General features: G+C 39.1%; 1 protein-coding gene across 4 annotated transcripts in view; it reads right to left on the bottom strand.

Moving 5' to 3' along the window:
- Positions 1-23,928, bottom strand: part of LOC114476844 (vinculin-like) — a 29,964-nt gene that overhangs the window by 3,888 nt on the left and 2,148 nt on the right. Inside the window, exons 2-19 of one of the 4 annotated variants that reach the window (XM_028468820.1) lie at positions 14,296-14,366; positions 13,078-13,228; positions 12,528-12,636; positions 11,129-11,251; positions 9,853-10,013; positions 7,991-8,084; positions 7,761-7,908; positions 6,870-7,023; positions 6,069-6,244; positions 5,101-5,291; positions 4,414-4,613; positions 3,516-3,644; positions 3,287-3,436; positions 3,087-3,195; positions 2,702-3,004; positions 2,498-2,622; positions 1,607-1,792; positions 450-626 (exon numbers count right to left, since the gene is read on the bottom strand). In XM_028468820.1, the coding sequence (XP_028324621.1) occupies positions 450-626; positions 1,607-1,792; positions 2,498-2,622; positions 2,702-3,004; positions 3,087-3,195; positions 3,287-3,436; positions 3,516-3,644; positions 4,414-4,613; positions 5,101-5,291; positions 6,069-6,244; positions 6,870-7,023; positions 7,761-7,908; positions 7,991-8,084; positions 9,853-10,013; positions 11,129-11,251; positions 12,528-12,636; positions 13,078-13,228; positions 14,296-14,366 (2,757 nt within the window). The remainder of the gene's footprint in view (positions 1-449; positions 627-1,606; positions 1,793-2,497; positions 2,623-2,701; positions 3,005-3,086; positions 3,196-3,286; positions 3,437-3,515; positions 3,645-4,413; positions 4,614-5,100; positions 5,292-6,068; positions 6,245-6,869; positions 7,024-7,760; positions 7,909-7,990; positions 8,085-9,852; positions 10,014-11,128; positions 11,252-12,527; positions 12,637-13,077; positions 13,229-14,295; positions 14,367-23,928) is intronic. The other 3 variants (XM_028468821.1, XM_028468822.1, XM_028468823.1) reach the window with 3 other exon arrangements.

Below are 23,928 nucleotides of genomic sequence, written 5' to 3'. Positions count from 1 at the left end.
CAACATCCCACAGTGACGGCCCCGGTGAGGCTTGAACCGGCAACCCTCCGATTACAAGCCCAGCGTCCTTAACCACTAGGCCACCACTCCCCATACTAGGCCACCACTCCCCATAATAGGCCACCACTCCCCATCTACATGGTGGAACATATCAAACCTTGCCATTCCCACAGTGTTTGGCCTTTAGTGCATCAGCATAACTGTGACTGATCATGATGCATCAACATTAAAGACAGTTGCAGATGTTTGGAGGCTTCCGTGGTAGTGGCAGATGCAGAGCTCGCTGTTGGTGCAGAAAGACTCAGAAAGTGCTCCACTGGCTTTTTCCTGCAGTGCTTTGCTTGGTGCATAGTGTGTGTCTGTGTGTGTACTAAAGTCTAGGAGATTCTAATTCACCATTTAACTTGGTGGTTGTGTTTGTGGGATCTTGTGCATGTACGTGCGCAGACCTTGCTGGACCACTTTCGCGCCTCCTGGTGGAGAGACTGGGCAGCTGCCAGAATGGGTTGATTGACAGGCTGGTTGGACGGCATCATCAGCAGTTCTGGCTCATAGTCATCCTCCCCATCAGTAAACTCATCTTCATCATCTACCTCCCTCTCCTCCACTGCCTCCTCATCCTCAGGCTGGGCCAGGCAGGAGTTGACGGAGGTTGCGGAGGTTCAGAGAATTGATTGGTAGAACGAGGGAAGGAAGGAAGGGAGGGAGGGAAGGGAAGGAGGGATGGATAGAAAAAGGGGTAGGAAGAAAGCCAGGGATGCAAGGAAAGGGAAGAAGCATGGGGAAAGGAAGCATTTAGTACACTATGGGAGGAACTGGTTGAAAGAAAAGAGGACAGGTGATCTAGAGGGTGGGGGAGTATACGAGCAAGGTAGAAGCAGGGTCAGGCAGGAGAGAGAATGCACTCCCAAGTACAGGTGGCTTCGGCAGGAAAAAGAGGAAAGAGGAGCTTGTTTTGGGAAAGTCAGGTGGAGGATGGCATGCGCTACCCCGAGGCAGTGGTTGACATCCTGCTACCAAACATGTACCTGCCACTCAGGGTCAAGCACTGCAGTGACCCTCAGTGACTGAAGGGGGCTTTAAGGGCCTTGGATTTAAGTCACAATAGAGCTGAACATGTCAGAATCTCCACAAAACCAGCAGTAAAATTCTGAAAAGTCAGTGACTGTGAGAAAACACAAGAGGGGCTGCTCTTGTATAAACTTTCTGATCCTGACCTCCACACCAAGTGGAATGGGAGGAAACAGAAAACCTAATTTGCTCCAGCTAAACCTTGTCTAGCCCGGACTTTGTCCTCGACCTCACTCGTGTGAGCCATCATAAGCCTCACATGCCAATATCTTAAACTCAACAGATGACAGTTTCCAGTTTCCATCTGAAAGTGGAATCGAGCTAATCTCCACATTTCAGAATGAAAAGAAATTCACTGGACACACAGAACGCATGTAATGTATTCTGCAACGTAACTAGCAAGTTGTATAAATAACTATGAATACATTAATGGCACAGATTCATTTGAACTCTTTGGCAGATGTTTTCATTCAGACATTGAGTGTTTGTTTTTCTGTGTGTGTGTGTGTGTGTGTGTGTGTCTGAGCGAGCTTACCTTGCTGGACCACTTGCGGGCTTCGTCGTGCAGCTGTCGGGCTGCCACCATCATGGGCTCACTGAGCACCTCGCCAACCTTCTGCTCTGGGAACTCTTCATCCTTTTCCTCTGGAGGAGGGGGCCTGGGAGGGGGAACCTCACCTTCAGGCAGGGGGGGCTTGGGTGGCGCCTGTTCATCACTTGCCTGGAAATGACACACATTCACCAAAGGTGAATAAAAAAAACTTCCACAAAGCATTTGCCTGCTTTCCTGTTAAACTGCACCAAAAAAACACATGATCTACAACACTCAGCGTTACATAAAACACACAAGGCTTTAATATTTTATATAAGACAGTTGTAATTGTGTGTATATTATCAAAAATGTACTTAAATTCATATTCATTGCCCAAGGAAGAGTGAGAGGTGGTAAAGCCAGCAGTGTCCTAAAGTAGAGGTTTGGGCCCCAAAAGTGCGTCACAAACCTGTTGTCAGTGTAATACATGCCTTTTCATTGACAAAAAGTGTTATTTTTTGAATCCTGTGCTATTATTTTGACGGAGATGTGTCTATCCTTACTTCAAACAGTAAGAGGCAACAATTTGGTACATGGTTTTTTCAGTATCTAACTACTGATGATAATATATACTTTTTCTTTTTTTTCATATTTTTTTTTATTAATTTGTTTTGTTTTGTTGAATTGCAGCCAAAACTGAAAAAAAAAGTGGACTTTGTGGTATACTTGTAAGAGTATAGAAACCTCAAGTGCTATGGTTTGGGTTCTTTTCTTTTCTAGAAACTTGTCATTGAACTGGTTGAGACTCACTGTTAACCAACAATGCAGTATCAGGTTGATAGTTTTTGTGAAAGCTATGTGGTTCGTGCAGTTTCAGTGAATGAATGTGTTTACGTGGAGCTGGTCCAGGTCAGGAGGTGGAGGAGGGAAGTCCGGCTCTTGAGGCTGGAAGGCTTCTCTGACTTTTCCCACGGCAGCCAGGATACGTAGACACGAGTCCAGATAGGCCTTCTGCAAAGCTATGGAGGAGAGAGAGAGCGTCAAGGTGTGAAAGAGCAACGTACCTGAATGTTGACAGATATATGGCACCTTTGTTACCTTTATCTTGTATGTTACCAGCCACTGCCTTGGCGTCCATAACCATTGGTGAGATGGTGTGTGACAGGATGTCTGACGCGTGTTTCACAGTGTCTCTGAAGCGCGGATCCTCTGAATTCTCAACTTCCCTTTTGGCCACCAAAAGTACCCGATTAGCTCGTCTCGCTATGCTTGTTGCCCCGGCAACAAGCATTTGGGGTTGAACATTTGCCATGGCAACTCGGCACTTGTCGATGTCTTTTTTAATGGCCTCTTCAGAGGCATCTAGGAGGGACTTGGTATCAATGGCTTCATCAACAAGACCTAAAAGCACACACACACGATTTCAGAGAAGATCCTGTCGTACAGCTTCAAATCAGCAAAGAAATGAAGAGAACGTTTTTACCAGTCAGTCTCTCCACATTGTCCATCCACTGGTTCTTCATGGTGTCAAAGTGCTCATATGCTGCTTTGTTTCCGGGGTTTTTTAACAGGATCTGGGCTGCAGAAGTTACCTAACAAATATCAGAAAGTTTCCACTCAGCCTCATCATCACACCAATATTTTACAGTGTCCTCATGTTATTGTGCTAAACTAAAATCTAACCTGTGGTGTGAGCTCTCTGGCATGCTTCACAGCAGCATGTATTCCTTCTACTGTGCTCCTATTGGCCGTTCCCACTGCAGCTGCTTTCTCTGCGGTCGCTCCCAGCCGACCGGCGTGCGTCTCAAAGTTTCCTGCACGCTCTTCAAAAACCTGGAATAAATATGAATGAATCTCAAACACTATAGATCGCTCTGCTGTAAATACATTGAAAAGGGATAAATTCACTGACCTCAAGTCTGTTCGGTGCATCAGGAGGGGCGGTTGCAGCCACAGCCAGCAGTTTAATGGGAGTTGTGGTGTCACTGAAAACATCCGATACTTCCTGGGTCATCACCTCCTGCATCTGCTGCCTCAGGTCCTGGTAGGATCAAAGTATCAAGTAAGTACACGAGATAGGCTTCTACTCTGATCGTCCAATAAAATGACATAAATTCAGAGAATTTTCTAAAGGTTCACATCAAATGTGACTGTAGCGCTGCAGTCACTTAAATCGCCCGATGAGTCGCTTGCACATAGTGGTGCTTTTTGGTCACTCCATCACTTCATCGCTCCAGTGACGCGATCGCAAGACTTTGCGTAGAGAACGATTTAAGACTCAGACTCTCCCAAATTCAGCCAAACATTGTAGAGTTCTGTGCATCCTCTCAACCTCACGCTTGTAGCGAGTTGCATTTCACAGTTTCAGGGGGACATATTTGTTGGACTACAGTATTACTGTAATGTTTGGTAGATTTTGTTTTCCAAAATAAAAGAGATTGTTTCCCACTGAAAATGCCAGTATGGTAATTAATGAAATAAATTGATTGAAAATTCTGAATAACATGTTTTCTTGTGTGCTTAGAGATTCTTTAAAAAAAAAAAAAAAAAAATATATATATATATATATATATATATATATATATATATACATATATAATTCCTCAACAGGATAGGTAAAATTCAGAGACAAATTCCCCTGTACAGCTACATTGTATTCAACATTACATTATTATGTTTTAAAGTGTGGAGTAGGGGGTACATGGATCCAGGTTAAATGTCTGAAGGGGTATGGGACAGGGAAAAGTTTGGGCCCACCGATCTAAGGAATTTTGTAAAACTACACATGCTTATGAGTTGCATTGAAATACCTTGAGGGAATCCTGCAGTTGTGCAGCCGTAGCACGTGCATGAGGGGCCTCGGCCTCGCCCCTGTTGGCCATGTCCGCCAAAGCTGTCATCAAACCCTCGGTTCTGTCACAGCGGCCATTCATATCCTGACGATATGGACCCAACAGGCCGCCTGCCAGCCTCCTTCCTTCCCCAACCATTCCTCTGATCGCTGCCTGACCTGTAGAATGACACATGCTGGAAGTCACTTTGATGCAGTGAGTAATCTAAGAATACTGTTCAGTACAACACATTGTTTATAATGTATGATAAGTGCTAAAAATCTGTCCAATGGTGAGATATAGCTTGTAGTTAAATGACGTTTCTGACCTGTTAATGAATAACTCTAAGGTTATAGTGGAGTACCTGTGATCCACTGTATCCTCTCACATTCTAGTCCCATAGGGAAGCATGGGGGGGAAATAGGAAGCAATCAAATGACACATGGCATAAAAACAATACAATGTATCAAGACAAGTTTAGTCATCCAGTGAATCAGGAATGGGAATCATCTCTCTGAGGGTTTTAGGAAGTAGTACAGTCATTTCTGTGGTTCATTCATACAAACAATGTTCTTCCTAAGGCTGCATGTGACACCTTGTGTGTGCGTGTGAGCCAAACAACAGACAACATCCTCCTTCCTCAGCGTCATCATCAAACACACTCACCTACTCCTCTGTCATCGACCCCAGGGTTGTTGGCCCAGCGTAAGGCCTGCTCCATCTTTCCCTCCAGGGTGACGGCAGGCTTGGCTGGTCTCATGTTGGCCACAGCTCGGTTGGTTTTTGACTGGAGGTTTAACAGAGCTGCTCCAATCTGCTTGGCCAAAGCACGAGCCTCTGGACTGTCCCCTTTACCCCTGAGATAATATTAAAAGTTCAACCTTCAAAAATAAACAAATATATTCAAACTGGTCGAACAGGTGGAGTTAAAACTGTCAGTAAACTCAATACATCACCAAATATGCCCAAAAGGAAAATATCACTCTTACGGCCAGATTCCAACCAACAATTACAGTAATAATAATGTTTTTAATTTTTTTTATTAAAATACATTTAGAAATATAAACATGCAATGAATTTAAATAAAAACGATTATGTCAAAGCTTGAAATATTATCCTTTGTATAGTTTCATATAATTTTTTTGTTTATCCCGAAATACATTTTTCACACATTCTTTTTTTTCCCAGCATAATTTTTTTGCGTAATGCTTGATAAACCCACCAAATCTTTGACAGTAGACTAATATCTTTTAGTTTTTTTGCACTAATTTGGACAACCAGTAGGTGATTTACCTTCATTTGTCAAATGAATTTGAGTTTTTTTAGGGGTAAATGTCTTTAAAAACCGAATGGTATTTTCCTTTAAATTCTCCCAGTTATTTTAAAACCTTTAACATACAGTAACTGTATCCACGTCCCCCCTTCACCACATTCAAACAGCTTTAAAACCTTATTGTAGGGTTGATGGGCATGGTTGAAAACCAACAACACATTTCCCAGGCAGGTAAACAGGGCCACCTACTGGTAGCATGAGGTTGTAGCCTAATCCTGCAAAAACGTGGTCTGGGAATGAATTACGGCTTTCTTAAACACATCCTTCATGCAAGTGGCAAACAAAAAATGGAAAGACGTACTGTCTGCGAAGCTCCACCAGCCTGTTAGTGAGGCCTGCAATCTCACTGATGGAGCGCAGGATGTCGTCTCTTTCTTTGGGGTCCTCACACAGGTCGGCGATACGTTTGGCTTCGGCTAGAAGTGCTCTGATGTTTTCCTCCCCTTCAGGTCCACCATTAGGGTCAGCAAGCCAGGCCTTTAAGTAAAAATAAATGAGGTCTAATGAAAGGGAAAACTGGGATAGGAGCATTACCAGGTGAATTAGGACTTATTACAATACTTGTCATACTTGAAATCTGGATTCAACACAAAAAACAACAGTAAACATCAGCTTTCATTTGTATTTAAATATATATTGTGAATTATTACAACTTTCAGTTTATATGAAGGTTTAGTCCACAAACCACGAGCATAACATTTCAGAAATCATTCATTTATCATTTATCTCTCAGTTCAACTTATATTATCTCCATATTATACAGTATATACTTTTTATTTATTTATTCCTTTCATGAAAATGCAAACCAACATCCCCATGTACATCAAATAATATCACCGTCCAAATGAAACATTTTCATGATTGGAAAGGAGCATTTCTGCCCCAATACATAATTGTTCACCCCATCAATCCACACAATTTGTATGGTCTCTAAACCCAACTTTGTAAATAATTCTGATAACTCTTTTTTGCAACAAAATCAAAGGTAAAATATTACTAGTATATGTGTACATATATCTTGATCTAAAATAAAATGAAGAAAAAAAGAGTTTGGTAAAAGAGAGGAAGATATAGTTCACTGACTTTACAGGTCTCATCTGACCTGAGCAGCATCCAGTCTCCTGGCGATGGCCTGCTTAGCATTGATTAACGCCTCCAGTCTACGTGCAGCTACGTCCACTTTCCCAAACAGCAGGTCTAGGCCCTGAGAGCACTGGCCTGCACGCTGCACACAGCTCGGTGTCGGGCCCTGTCCCCTGCCACACACAAAGCACACTCACACTTATACTGAGTTAGGGTCAATTACATTTTTCAATTACAATTCTGTTTTCAATTATCCATGTTCATTTACAACTCAATTATGAGTTGGCATCTTTCTCAAAATTGCAATTATTATTTTTACCTTGAAAGTCAATTACAATTACATTCTCAATTAATAAAGTTTGAATTAAATTAATCAATAATTGCTGAGCCTTTTTTTTTTTTAAAACAACCCCATAAAACTTAACCTTCCTCTTGTGTTAGCTTTCTGTTAGCATCTCTTATGATAACGGGTCAGTTTTGATCCATGTCTTAAATCAGCTGTAAAATACACTAAAAAATATTATCCATCACTCAATTTGTTTTTCATCTCTTGGGTACCTTGTTAGGCTTCCCTAATCAATGGAAATATTGGTGTTAATTATTTTGGTGTCAGTATACCCCTAGATTTCAACTGTAACATGGTTCCCCAGGTTTGTGTTTAATTCAAGTGTAATTGACAGTTTTTATAGAATTTTTATGCCAATTACAAAGTCAATTCCTGGAACTCCATTACAATTCAAATACAATTACAACCACAACAACTTTTTCCAATTACATTTACAACTATAATTATAATTAATTATTAATTACGCAATTACAGTTATAATTGACCGCAACCCTGAACTTATACCACTTTGATACAAAGAGTAACAAAGAGTTTTACACACGTATTTTAACAGTACCATGCTACCTGGCTCTGAGATCTACGATCTGGTCAGTCATTTGTCCCAGAGCTTTATTGGTGGCCAGTATGTCTTTCCTTTCCTTTCCAGTACACAGCTCTCCCACTTTTCCAGCTTCATCTAAAATCACTCGTAACGCCACCTCCCCGGCGTCTCCTGGGAACACGGAGATGTCACAGCATGAGATCAGGAGTAGCGTAAGTGTAGACAGCGTGGGAAAACAAAGCAAATATATCACCTGGCTGTGCATGAGGGTCTTTAAGCCAGTTCTTAGCGAGAGCCATTTTTGACTCAATTACTGCCAGGGATCTCTTCAAAGCTTCCATATCCTTAGGTCAAGAAAGAGAGCATCGTTTGTTTAGGTTTGAATACAAATAAACCAACATGTGACAAATGTTGACATTGTTCAGCTGTGAATCACATGTTAAGTATATATGTGTCGTGAGAATGCTTCAAAAATGTTGTTTAAAATTAAATACTGGATGAGTGTCACAGTTACATGAGAATGACAGACAAACGTCACGTACAGTTGTGTGTTTTGTTAGGTTTTGGACGAAGCAGCAGGCACTTAAGGCATTAATCTACTGTATATTTAATCAATGATCAGATAATTTGGGTTTTTGGCCAAACTAATACCAAAGCAGTGGACATTTTTCGAAGAAACCCTTCCAGTTTGGTTTTATGCTAGCTGTGTGTGCACCTGTTTTAGGGAATGCCAGATTCAGTGCCAAGACAAACATGCTACAAATAGTTCCACCTCCCGGAAGATTTCTATTGTTTTTGTTACCTTTTCTATCCAACTTTTACATGCACAATGTGTAATAGTTAGCTACAATAACAAGAAGGGGAACATTTGAAAAAATTTACATAGTTTTAAGCATTTATTCATTTATATAAATGGATGATTAGAACGCCTATTGTTGAATGGATAGTAATAATGAAAAGAAAGCAATTAATTAGTTGAATATCCATAAAAATAACCCGAGAAAATATAATAAAATGACATTTAATGGCATTTGACCACCACTTTTCTAAAATGCCATGAACTCTGTTCATCACTTTGTTCCAGGCGGAGATAAAAAAAAAAAAAAAAAAAGAAGCTATTTCCAGCTCAGCGGAGAATGAATTGACTAAGTGGAACCGCTCAATACAGCCCATAAATTATGGATGTGTCTGGACAGCAACCAGTGAATTTCTATAATTCATGACCCCGGGAGGATGGCCGCCCTTTGCCAGCGTTTCCCCCCCTCACACACTGACAATAAATGCTTGTCGCACACAATGCAGTATTTCCACAGCAAACACACTCAGACAAACAAACAGATTATTATCTGAAGAGACTTTGTGCAGAGAAACATGCAGGGTTACAGGTTGGACGAGTGGAACAGATTTTATCGCTTCAATAAATTCCTTGTTGCACCATCTGTAACCCAAAAATGTCCCTTTATGAGTTGATATTGGTATAAATATCATCATTATGCCCTTCAGATGGCTTTTACGTGGTAAAAATGAGTAACATAGGATTCAAAATACTGTTACTGTAAATTAAAATAAGTAACTGACCATCTGTTTTCAAGCCATTTGACACAAATGGACATCTGAACAGCAACAGATGAACATCCAACAATATAGTGATGACATGTGTATCATCATCACATCAGCTAATAGTCAGTGACCTTAAACACATGACACACTGTTAAATACCAGCATGATGAAAAAACATCAGCATGAAGACATAGTTCCTTCTTTTGATCACATACACACACGCACACACACACACACACACACACACACACACACACTTGCATGCTGAGGACTGCAGAGGGGGAGAGAAACAAGCTTACCTTCTACAGGGAGGAAAAGAATGGAGAAGAAAGGTCAGAAAAGAAAAGAAAAACCAGGAGTTATACTACCACGCCAAAAGAAAAGTAGAGAAATAAATTAAAGAGGTGCAGCTCAGTGGAACATAATCATAAACAGGGTGTACGTTTGTGTGTGAACAGGCAACCCAACTAAAAAAAACAATCCTTGGGTTTAGGTTTGTGTAGAAATTGAGATTCAGATAATATAATTAGTAATGGTGGTGTTTGTCAGCAGCACCTTATTAGCCCAGGCGTCTTCATCCCACGTGGTGAGCTGCAGGACTCTGATGATCTCGTTGATTTCAGCGCTCATCTTCTCAAACGTGAACCTTCTGTTCCTCTCGGCCTCCTCGACCCCGGCACCTCGGTTGCTCTTTGTCGACACAAATATCTTTATCGCTGAAGACATAAATATGATAATTTGTTAAGCATTGATGGAATAACTGCTAACGATTTCCACTAGTTTTCATATGCAAGATTAAAGCAGAACTAAGTGACTTTTTCACATTAATAAATCCTTCTCGTAGTCCCTGTGAGGGTAATACAAGTGTTTATGGGGCGATTGGGGGGCCTTTCATCTCTCTCTGCTGTCTCTGGCTAGAAAACCGCACTTGCAACTTTCCTGCCTCTGACCCGGTGGCAAGATGTACTGCTTTACGGCAGCCTAATACAAACTAATGCTAGATTATTACCAGCCCTGTGGCTGCACATGGTTGTCTACAAATTCACTTTTCTGAAACTTATATCATAACCCAGCGCTCCATCAGTCAACACACACACAAATATCCATCCATCTATCTATCTATCCATCCATCCATCCATCCATCCATCCATCCATCCATCCATCCATCCATCCATCCATCCATCCATCCATCTATCTATCTATCTATCTATCTATCTATCTATCTATCTATCTATCTATCTATCTATCTATCTATCCATCCATCCATCCATCCATCCATCCATCCATCCATCCATCCATCCATCCATCCATCCATCCATCCATCCATCCATCTATCTATCTATCTATCCATCCATCCATCCATCCATCCATCCATCCATTTTCAGAGCCGCTTTGTCAGCACACAAACAAAGACATCACGCATTTCCACACTAATTTCTGTACTCTTACTCCGACATCATTCATTTATTTTAGTTGTCTCTCTTCCTCATACTGTTCACATGGTCACATGGGACTATATGTGTGAAAGCACCGTTAGTGTCACTGTTGTATTAGGATTTTTCAGTGATCGGTTGCTACTGTCTGGGTACAGCAAAGGTACGCATGGAGCTGTGGGGTGGGGCAGGTGGCGGGGGGTGCGGACAGTGACATAACCAAAAGGCACCTTTAGGGGGAGCGCTAAGCGCAAGTTACTTAGTTCTGCTTTAAAGAAGAAATGTATTCATTGATGACTTTAGGGTTTTATAATGACTATAAAGAACACTAAACACTGTTGCACTGGCATTTAGGGTGAGTTGTGTCTACACACGCACACATACACACACACACACACCTGAGATGAGGACAGGCAGCAACTCTTTGATAGTGTTCATTGAGCTGAGCAGCATCTGTCGGTGCTCCTGGTGCGTCAGCTCCTGCTGTCTTTCCTCAATCATCTTTGACATTTTGGTCATCCCTGAGGAAAACAGAGAAGAGAAGGTTCAGTTTTCTTTTACTTAATCGAACACACGGGTAGAAGGTAGAAATACAGTAGCTCTTTGGTTTGTTTTGCTGACATTCTAAACCCCAGGAACGAAACACATCTGCCAGTTAGTAACACTTTCAGTCATCAGTTTAGAATCTTGTGCAAGAAAAACGTATCTAATCAACACGAGAAGAATCGCCTGTTTAATTGTTTATAACCATCAATGATAAATATTACCACAGGGAGTTTTACACTCCACATGGTATCATAAATCCATCGTCACTCATGTTTTAAATGTGAAAATGCTCCATTTTATCTGATCTAAAACAAAGGCTCCCAATCATAAAGCAGAGCCCAGTATTGAAGATGATGAACAGATTAATTACAGACCCTAATGAATATCTACTCTGTGAGGAACTGTTAAAAAATGGCCTCTAAATACAAACATAGAAGAACCTTTTTAGTCTAAATAAAATGTTCTTGTTCATAAAAATTCAAGTGTCCTTAAAGAGCAAGTTTTTTTTTTCTCTAAACAGTATTTTGAATGGCTGTTTTTATTGCCGCAGTGGAAAAATCCCCCAAAAATTAAAATTCAAAAAATTAATTTGACATGAAGCACTTCATTGAACATCTATGTATCATCATGCAGTAAAATTCTTTATCCAGAAGGGGATGAATATTGGTTTCACAAACTGAAAAGAGTATAACTGATTATTGGTAATATTTTAATTTTTTTCACTGTTTCTATAAAGTGGTTGTTATGTAAAGGGAGATTTATTAAGTTTTTATTGTTATATTCTACTAAAAAGCTAAAATGATGCTGTTTGTAAAGTTGTGATACAAAACATTTTAACCTGTTTTTTTTTTTTGGTTGTCATTGTGGTTTCTTTATGAAACATTAATCCTTACTTACCTAAGACTTGCTAAAAATGTTTAAAGCCAATATATTTGTCTTGGCTTCATTGCAACATACAATGAAGAATAAACTATTTTTGTTAAAAAAATAAATAAAAAATAACAACAACAACTTTGTTCTTTCCTGTATTAACATTCAATGTGATCATGGTACCAAATCTGGCCTTAAAGGTTAGATGATCTTCTTTCGGGGGGGCCCCACAGTGATAAAAGTGGACCATCTCTGCTTTTCTGCGTTTGGTTTTGTATAGGACCCTAAATGTTTCAGTGTTTCAGGCTTCAGATGGAAGTATCTGAACATCACCACCAACGAATATGGTTTTTTGCACTTCAGGAAGAAGCTCGCTCTCACCTGGTCCCAGGTTCTTGGTGTAGGTGATAAGGTCTTCCATGGTCTCCACCACTTCAGCGACTGTCAAATACTCAAGGATGCCTTTACACACACGGATGATTTTGCGCACCTAGAACACAAAGCATGAAGGACATACAGTGATGATCCCAGGCCGAGTTTAATAGGAGAGTGACAATCCACATCTGTGTGTGTGTGTGTGCGCGTGTGTGTCCGTGCAGTCTTGTGATGTACATCTTGTGACTACAAGAAGTTGCTTTTTCAAAACTGAGCCTAAGTGACGTGTACGCTCACGTGCATGTTGTGAATCCTGCACTTTATCTGCCTGAAGTAAACACACACACACACACACACACACAATCTCAGTGATTAGATCTGTGTGTGTTTGAGACTCCATTATAGCTCCAAGCTGAGCTCCTCCATACTCTTGTACAGCTATAAAAAGCTTCATTTCCCTGAAAGATACCACAAGTCTGAAGTAAGGCTAATCATCAACACACACTGAGTTGGTAGGGGGTCCCAAAAATATACACACACACACACACGTACGCACCTCTGCCTCGTCAAATGTAAGGAGCAGATCGGATGTTCCTGACAGTATTCCTCTGGACCCATCGATCAGGTAATCTCGGGCAGGAACTGAATAAGGGTCGGCCTTTAGCATCTGTGCCGCCTGGACCAGCTTTGAGCAGGAGTTCTCCACCCTGACAACACACAGCTGCTTTAAAAAAAAAAAAAAACATACCTGCACAACGTCTTTAATCAGGTTGGAAATCACAGATTTAATGGGAGAACAAAGTGGAATGATTTATAAGGCAAGGCAGATTTTTTTTTGTATAGCGCATTTCATACACAAGGCAATTCAATGTGCTTTACGTGATTAAAAAGTGCAACCAAAAACATTTAACAGTATAAAAATCAGTTACAACATTAAAATCAGCAGTAAAAACATGAATTCAACAATGATGTGATCAGCAGTATAGGAAAAAGAGTGCCTTTAATTTGGATTTACAAATGTTCACATTGGATGCTGATGTTAGATGTTTGATAGAAAATATGACTTGGATTATAGATTTATTCAGATTAGTTACATAATTTTGAAGTGAACAAAAATGATTACATGCAACAAAATAAAAAGGACATAAAGTGTATACTTTTTAGGGAAGAACATGTTAGCTTGTAGAACTCAGTGGGCTTTTCTAACTATTTGAATGAAGCCAAAAGTCAAGTCCCTCCTGTTTCTGATTCTGACCCCACTGGTCAGGGTATCGATGGCTGCTGGTTCGTCTATATTTAGGCAGGTTCACATTCCCACATGCCCTCCCCTGAGCCCCGTGAGTGAGATTTATGGAGTAGTGCCCCACGTATGTGTGAGTTAGCACCAAGAGATCGACGTGTTGAGGTCCAGACACTTTTTGTAAAAATGTAAAAAGTACTAATACGGAGATGAGAAACATGGATAAAAGCCAATAAAAGTCCAGATGTTTTCTGAAACATGTGCTTACAGTTTAATCTCTAAGTGGCAGCTTTCAGCTACTGCTCAAGTCTTATATGAGCTCCTTGGATACACGCTGACAAACAGCCTCTCTGTGGTCTGGATGCTATAGTCTGACGGTCACCCTGCTCAGCCTCAGAAGTGGCTCTTTGTTAAAGCTGGGAAAGCAGCCATGTTTCCAAATGATGTGAAATTCCCTGTATAACAAGTTCTCAGTCAATCTGTATAAAATGGATCGTTTCCATACTTTGGTCGATGCAGCACAGCCTGACTTACTTGATAAAGGCAGGAGGCATATCTCGTTTCATCACCTGATCCTCAGTGGTTTGAACTGTTTCCTTTCCCACCTGCAACACACACACACACACGCACACACACACACAAACAAAAACACAATTACAGTAAATGATTATCGTAAACCGTAGCAAGGGGAAAAATCAGCTGAGCTCTAATAATAGCGCAATGGTTGTGCTTCAATTGACACCTATTCCAAACATGCATTTATGTCACAGCTGAGCTTCCTGGGGACGCAGCTCAGGCTCTGGTTGTGTCATCTGTTTGTTATTGTACATGAGTGCAGGTCGGGGCAAAAGATGTTTGTGTTGTTCTAATTTGACTCTTCAGGCTGAACATCCAAATTTGGCTGTGAACCTGTGAGCTATGAGGCCCACTCCAACCATTTGCACGAGCAGTGTCAAAGATGCACGTGAATATTTACACAGAAGGTCGCACTGGGTTTTGATTTGATTTAAAAACAAGAAGGCCACTCCTTTTAAATATGTACATGCTTTCATACACGCATTATAAAGTAATTAAAGACAGGAGAAGGGTTCAATAATGTCCAGATTTAAGATAAGTACAAAATAAAACAGATTATGCACAAAAAATGAGACATTCTTGACCAGTGTTTGCTATGTGGCAGAAATCATTGTCATTGCAGCCTTTTCTACCATTTTAGTTAAAATTGGTAGAACTTTTTTTTTTTTACAGAAATGGCGGTTCATGGAGCCTCACAATAGTTCACAATAGACATTTAAATAATTATATTATTATTATTATTATTATTATTATTATTATTATTATTATTATCAGCATGTCCTAACCCATTAACGTGTGCATTAAAGCATGTTAGTGGATTACTATATTATATACTGTATACAGTATATTATCATTATATACACATACATATGATGGTGTACTGTATAAATATTGTAAATCAATGCAGTTATTGACAACAAATTACCAAAAATCCCAGTTATGTCTCTTGGAATCAATGGATCCGAATCTTCCGAGGAACTATTTGAGTCTATATGAATCACGTCAAGCATTTCGAACTTCCGTTGTCGCAACTCTCTCTCTAAACGACTCTGGTTAAAACATCTAAAAGTTATACATTAAAGAAAAAACTGAGATCTTATTGTGGCAGAGTAGAACGCTTTAGATTTTCTGAAAGGGAGAAAAGAACCTTCCCTGTTTCTGCTAACATGTGTAAGATGCATTAAATGCTGACTGCATTAAATGCAGTAAATACTGCAGGTGGCCAGGAACTGCTCACCTCAGCACATCCACACAAAAACATGCAGGTGCACAGGATGTCTCACATCCTCACTCACTGCAGATGTGAGGCCAAACCATACGTCTCAGAAGTACACACACACACACACTACAGATGTAATAACTGCGATGATGACATCAGCCTCAGGCTGCTATATCAATTACATTTGGTTAATAGAATTTCTGATTCCAGAGAAAGAGTCAAATGTGACTTAAATTCAACTGTTCTCATCTGCATGTGTGATTTTACATGTATATGTGTGAGTGTTTATTTAGACCCTTTTCCTATTCTAATATTGACCTCAAATCTCTCTGTAAAGCAAAAGAACACTATGTTTATCGATTTATTCAACTTCGCTAATGGCTCACATCTGGCTTAGGGCAGCTGGGTACACACTGGACCGTCTGCTGCAGGTCCACCTACACTGTGTCATCAGTGTTTAAAGTCCTCATCTGTGCTGTAAAGAATTGAAGAAGGGAATATTCTGTGTTAAGTGTTAACACTTATTCTGTGTTGTGTTAACACTTATTCTGTGTTAAGTGCGTCCCTGGTTGTAATTTTGTTTTTTGTAGTTAACATTATTGGCAATTTCAGGGTGGCAACATTTTCATATTTCATCTGTACTTATCTTAATTTAATGTTGTGTACTTTTCCATTTCGAAGCACATTTTGTGTCATTAACAAATCTATTTATCATCACCAAATTTTGGTAATCTGGTTTTATTCAATCCTTACCTAGAGGGATGATGATAGTGTAGACACAAATAGATAAGAATGCGTCTCTTAGTTGCACAATGTTTTATCTTATAAACGGTATTTAAATATGGATTTTAAAAAAACACCACTTTATTTTGTCTTTTCCCTTATTACTGTTGTGCAAATTAGTGTTTTAAAAAAAGAATGCAAATGCAAACATTTGTGAATAATTTTAACAAGGTTCTTAAAAGCAAGAAGGTGTAAGTTTGGGTCACATGACACTACTTATAGCTCTATTTTGATTTTTACGATCAGAAAAAAAAATGTCTGAATACAGAAAACATTTCGAGACACACATACATGTTTAAACCATGTAAACAAGTGAAATGTTGATAAAGATAAAGCAAATGTTACTGGCTTGGAAAGACATCACACAAACCTCTTTGTTATACACTGAAGCTTTACACTCATTATAAACAACAAGTAATGCTTGTCTTCAAACACTGGCTGTAAATACTCCAAAAGTGGCTCGCTGAACGGTTCGGACAAAATATGAGATATGAGCTGAGAGATAAGAGGAATTTTAACGATGAAAGAGTCCATGAGGAACAGAGGGAGATTTATTTTGCAGTCCTGACTGCTTATAAACCTTTTAACACAGAAAACCTGCTTGACTGGAACTGTTCATGCTTAAAGAATTTACGACTCTGATTATAAACGGCCAACATTTCACAGTGCAATGTTGTAGTTGTTTCTTTTTGAATAAAATAATATTTAGGATATTTAAAAAAAAAAATTTCCATAATTTGTGCACTTTTGATTTAAGCAGCAATGAAGCTCTTGCAGGGTGTTTCTGAAGAGGCCAGTCTCTATTAAAAGTTTGTCAAGTGACTAGGGATGTCCTGACACAACTTTTTCATTTATCGATATTGCAGCCTTGCGTATCGGCCGATACCGATATTGATCCGATATCAGCACGAATCATACATTTTTTTTTCTTTAATAAAAAAAATAATAATTACTTATTTCGTAGTGTGGAATGCTAGAAAAGGCTTGATCAAGTGATGTCACTCAAACACAGAACAATAGTCAGCAACAGTAAGTATGAGAAAAACTGACCCATTTATTATTAACCAATTGGTTACATTCATTTTAACCTTCAACAAACTATCTACAGTATTCTACAATTGAATACAATAAATAAAAAATGAATTGAAAAATAAAAATTAAATAAATAAATAAATAAAAAATATTGGTGAATCTGGAAATTTGAATCTGATACCCGATATTCGTTTTCAGGCTAATATCGGACCGATATCAGATATCAGATCGGGACACCTCTACAAGTGACAGCAAGCTCTTAATCATTAGGGAGACAAAAATCATTATTGCTTTTAGGGCTGGGCGGTATAACGGTTTATACCGAATACCGGTATATATTTTCGTTATGATATGAATATTTAATATACCGCTGTACCGGTGTATTTTATTACACAACTTTCGGAACGCTACGCAATGCTGCGTTTTAGACCGGACCCTTGTCAACGTTGCACTTCTAAATAGAAAGGTAAACAGTCGCGCTCTGGTGTTAGTGAGTTGTAAATCATACGTGTAAATGGATAAGAAAGACACAATTGAAAGCTCATGTGAGCATGTGTCTGCGTGCGCATGCCTCTGCTACAGGAGATCAACACTCACGGACACGGAGGCATGGCTAGCTTCGCATGTCGGCAGTTCGGCAGTAATACACAAAAAAAGAGAGCAAAGGATTCGCAATTTGTAATTCCTATAACGTGGAAATAAGTGCTGGTGGAGCTGCAAACAAAACGTTACCTTATTCACCATAACAAACCACCACACCATTGAGTATGCAGCATTTAAAGCTAGGAATCAAGCTAATGCTAAAGATAAGCTAGCGTGGCAAAGAGCCATTGGGCTGCTGTTGCAAACTTGTATTATTACTACTAGTGTTCTAGTAGTAATAATACAAGTAGTATTATCTAGTTCTAGAATATTCTACAATATTCACTCATCATGACAGTAAAATAGACCATCCTAAGTCAATCTACTGCAGTAATTCCTCTCTTAACCAGTAGAAAATGCTGTGAACACCTGATTATACACGGAAAAAAAAAAAAAAAAAACGTCATATACCGTGAAACCGTTAGAATTTTGAAAAATACCGTGATATACATTTTTGGTCATACCGCCCAGCCCTAATTTCTTTGAGGCAGAGTAAAAGCTCATTCAAATGTTAAAAATACAAGTTACTCTAGCTATCCTTGTTAAACAAGTTGCTTAAGGGTGTTAGAATACTCACTGCAGACCAGTCAGAGGTGTATGTTACCAAAGTCTATACTGGGATAAATCAAAGACTACTGCAGCAGCATGACCAAAGAGAAATGTTCTGCACTCTTTTAGTCCATGTGACTATTAGTTTGGTGCCACCTACATAAGCATTAGTGCATACTATGTTCATCCTTTAGTGTAACTGATACTCCCTGACGGCGGTCACCACTTTCACTGAGTTAATCTGCTTGGCCACTAAACAGAGATCCTTACACGTCTGATGAACATGAACAAGTTGAGGGGTCAAGTTGGCCTAAAATGTCCCAGCTCTTAAATAAATTAAAGCTGATATCCGGAGTTTCTGAGAAATGTATGTTTATGTATGATTCTTTTGAAATGTGAAAAAATACCTAACTAGTCCTTTACTATGGTCTAGTGCCAGTGGTCATACATATACATTAATGTATATAAGTCCCACCTTCGTCCAATAGACTCCTATACAAATGCAAGAAAGCGCTGACTTCGCCCAGCCAATAGGCTTCGACTTACTGGAGCGGGCGACTGTCAATATGAGCGTGCACCGTCACAACGGCAAACAGGAATCACTGAGCAGCATCATGGAGGAGCGCTCCGAAACTCCAGTTACCCATTGCACGATTGCTAATAGGGATGTAACGATTAATCGTAAGGCAGTTAAAAATCGATTCATAGGTACCACGGTTCACATCGATGCTCTGAAAATTGAATCGCAGTACTTTTTTTAAACCGCAGAGGGCGCTATATATTTATCCTTCCAGAAGCGGACGTGACGGGCGGAATCTGCTAATATTTTCTTTCTGGCCGCCATTTACTGTTAAACATGCTCATAAATGATTCTTTACTCCTTTAGCACCGAAAGAATATCTGTAATATTACGTGAATATCTGTAAAAGTCACGTTTTTCTATTAGCTCTGTCTTCTAGCATAGCTTCTCTTCTTCACTGGTGGAGTAACTGCATGCCAACCGACCACTGGGTTACCAGCGCCCTCTGCTGGTCTAAACAAATATCTGACGTAAATACAGTAAAATGACTGTTTTTTTTTTTTTTTTAAAGTCCAATTGTTAAGGCACAAAATACATTTTCAGTTGCACTTTTAAAAAGAAAAAGAACTATTATGCAGTTTTGAATTGTTTACTATAGAACCAGAATTTAAATTAATAGGTTTCTTCTTCATTTGTATTATTCCTTTATGTATTTCATTCAAGATTTATTTTTAGTTAAATTGCATCATTTTGCATAGTTTATCAAGGGATTCTTTTGACAATGCAAAATAAAAGGAAAATAGTACAGTATTTTCCCCAAAAAAATAAAGGAATATTTTTCAGTCATTTGTCAACATTCCCATTTTGTAAAATAAATCGTGAGAAAATCGTATCGTGAACCCAGTATCGTGAATCGAATCGTATCGAGAGTCGAGTGAATCGTTACATCCCTAATTGCTAACGTATAAAGCTTCTACTAAAAAATAAAAGTCCGGGTACAAAGCTTGTGGATAAACGTCTTTGTGACCGCAACAGAATTTATCTCGGAGCTGTTTTTAAAAGGATTCCAAAAGGACATTTTTCATGGACAGGTAATAAACATGTTTTAATCAAAACTAATGGCACTTTTACAATAAATGTGTAGTTATTCGACTTTGTTATGTTTGGCAATGCGCGTACACAAACGTAGAGGCGTAGCTTCTGGTAGGTCGGCAGAGGCAGGGGAGGAAGTAGAGCTGTTGAGGGCGGGACATCGAGACGTTCTCTCAGAAACTCCGGAAAAGCAGCTTTAAGTATTATTGAAATAAATCTGCAATTCAGAATGTCTTGATGGGTTGGAGCTGTTTTACTGCCCACATGTGACCTATGCTGTATTAGACATAAAAATGGTGCAGTTTAAGCATGGAAATGACAAACAAACACTGAAATGTAAGATTTGGTTTAGTATTTAAAATGCAATCAGCAGAATCAGAAACAGCACCTACATGTAGAAAGGGTTTGCTTCAACTCCTTACAATTTACTACAGTAAAGGAAAAACTCCAAGCCATTCCATTGATTTAGCCTCTAACACACTATCAAAAACACCATAAACTCTTTGAAGGTGCTATACTTACATTTCTGAAAACGTAAGATTAATGAGATTGATTTTTAGAACAAATACAGAAAGACTTTCGACTGTAAAATGAAAGAAATGCGGCTGAATGAGCTGAGTGCCACCAGAGATTTCCCAGAGGGCCGAGTTCTCTTTATATGAGTGCACGAGAAGCTGCTCCTGAGCTCCATTTTCTTGTAAGATGCAAAACTTATCGATGAGGATATACATTATTAATGTTGTGGTAAAGTGGTTTGCAGCAAAACACTGACATCCTGATGTACTGTATGTGTGAGGGTTTGAATCCTGAGAGACGCGACAACTACAGCAGGAAATAGACATCTGTCACTCACAAACAGTGCATTTGACATCCTGGTGCAATCAAAATAAATATTGAACATGATATCTTTTGTTACAAAATGTCTGACAGGATTTTATTATTATTATTATTTTAAAAATAATTACATATCTTTGGTTTACTGGTGACTTCCTGTCCTTGTTTATAGTGTTTTCTCCTTTTGATCATCAGTTTATATGACCTTTTCCACCTAAATATGGACTCCTGCTGGACATTGTACTGTAGTTGTTTAGAGCAGGGGTTCTCAACCTTGGGGTCAGGACCCCATTTGGGATCATGAGACACTGGGAGGGGGGTCGCCAGATGCCTTCAAGAAACTAAGAATATTTTCTGAACAATTTGAGCCTATATTTTTTTTTTTTTCCATTTTTCTGCAATTGTGCTAAAAACTTACAATATTTTAACCTGCTTTCATCACTTTTTCATGCCATATTTTTGCTCCTTTTTCAATGCCTTTTCTGCACCTTTTTTTCCCACTTTCAAGACTTGTTTTGGCACTTAAAACCCCTTTCCACCACTTTTCTCACCAAATGTTGCATAATGTTGACCAATTATTGTCACTTTTAACCTCAATTGACCATATTTCATGCTTATTTTTTGGCCAATTTAACCACATTCTCAATTTGTCATGCACATTATTTGCCATTCTGACCTAATTGTTCCTACTTTTTAAATTACATTACAACAACCCCTCTCCCCCTCCCCCCATTTCTGCCACTTTTAAGCCAATATTGACACTTTGAACTCTTTTTACCACTTTTTCTGTGTGTTGCAACTTTTAACCAATTTCTGTGGTTTCTAAAATCCCATTTCACCACCTTTTCCACCATTTTGGGTCTCTTTTAAACCCATTTTTATTTCTGATTAAAACAAGGATTTACAACTTTAAGATGACTATACTATACTATGGCGCAAATAATAATAAAGTTCCTGGATAACAGTGGATGAGATGAATAAAGAAATGTGATTATCACAGATTCAATGGACCACAATTTTGCTGACATTATGGGCCACAAAAAGTTATTCCCCTTATAGATGGACCTGTCTCCACATGACTGTTCTTCCATGTTCATGTCTGTGTTCAACCACCTTCAGGTATAGTGGGGTCCCCGGTCTCTGGCATATTTATTTTGGGGATCACGGGCTGAAAAGGTTGAAAATCACTGGTTTAAGGGCTTTAGAAAAAAGTATGTCACTGTAATACTGTATATCGTACCTTAGTAGTTGAACATTATAAATAGTTTTTACTTTGCCTGTAATAATTTGACTAAATTATACATTTCATGTCAATTTGCAAAACACTCTCAGGGAATATATGACCGTGATGTAGCAGACGTAAGCAACTGGTGTATGTTTGCAGGTGGAGTTACACATGGCAGACAATAGAAGCCCTTTCCCTCTCTGCGTACATCAGTAAATAGGATTTATCTCCACCGCTCTTCCATCTATACTCTGCAGCTTGGACATATTCAGTCAAAGGCCTCGTCTCTCCTCTTCTCTGCATCTCCCTCTGCTCTGTTCTGTGAGTGTGTTGTTACCACACTTCTCTCAATGGTAAATCTATTTATTCCTTTCCGCCCCCTCCCCCAGACATACTCAGGATCTATGTTGACTCCTTGAGGAGCAGAGACTTCACAAACACCAAAGAGCTGCGGTTCTGTTGTCAGCAGAACTTCAGCAAGCTCTCACTTTTCTCCCAAAATACTCCAGCAGCATCTTTTCCCATCTTTAGTTCGACGTGCATCGAGCCACGCGCTGACAGACGGGGACCAACACAATATTGTGTGTGTGTGTGTGGGTGTGACCTATATTTTAAGTACCCCCAGGGGACGAGGTTAATAACTCTACCAGTCAGCTTTGTGTGATAGCTGCATTCTGCTGTATACAGTGATACATCTTGGATCCAACTACACAAGTACTTAAATAAATCCGTTTTTCTGAATTGAAACAAATGTGCACAGAGGTGTGTGTGTGTGTGTGTGTGTGTGTGTGTGTGTGTGTGTGTGTGTGTGTGTGTGTGTGCATCTATGGGTTTCCTTTAGTGAAGCCTCTCTACTCAGCACTCACTTTAAAATGCCTCAGATTGCCAAGCAGCGTTTATGCTCATTCAACACTATCACTGCCACTCCATCCTTAAAATTATCTGCTCAGTCAGCAAAACCATCACGTCCTCTTTCAGTTATCTTCACGTTGTTATTTAAAGTTTCTGACACAAGAGCAAACCACAGACGCTAGAATACTGCATTTGGCAGTATTCAGGGTTGGGGTCAATTATATTTGTAATTGCATAATTGATAATAAATTACAATTATGGCATAATTATAATCTTAAAAATCCGTTGCCGTCGTAATCGTGATGAAATTGTAATTGAGTTCAGATAATTGACTTTGTACTTGTCATGAAGATTCTATAAAAATTGTCAATTATAATTTCACGCAAAACTGGGGAACCGTGTTACAGTTCTACATACAGTTATACTCATATATAGTTAACAATTATTAAAATGTGTTTCATATCAAGCTTTCCCACATTTTACCATTTCAAAAAATTCAAATCTATATTTTCATTGATGAGGAAGCCTAACAAGATAACCAATAGATAGTAAAGAAATGAGATGCTAGATATTTGTTTTTAGTGTATTTTAAAGCTGATTTAGGACCCGTTATCATAAGAGATGCTAACACAAAGCTAACACAAGAGGAAGGTTCACTTTTATTAGGTTATTTTATTTCAGGCTCAGTAATGTGATTAATTGTAATTGAATTTTAATAATTATGAACATAATAGTAATTCACTTTCTGAGGATAAAACATAATTATAATTTAAATGTAACTGGAAAAAATGCTGGTAACTGTAATCGTAATTAAATTGCAATTGAACATGGGTAATTGAAAAC

The sequence above is a fragment of the Gouania willdenowi genome, chromosome 15 (genome assembly GCF_900634775.1).
Source record: "Gouania willdenowi chromosome 15, fGouWil2.1, whole genome shotgun sequence".
NCBI classification, from domain to species: domain Eukaryota; kingdom Metazoa; phylum Chordata; class Actinopteri; order Blenniiformes; family Gobiesocidae; genus Gouania; species Gouania willdenowi.
Note: the sequence above shows the minus strand (reverse complement) of the source record. Positions and strands in the feature narration are given on the sequence as shown.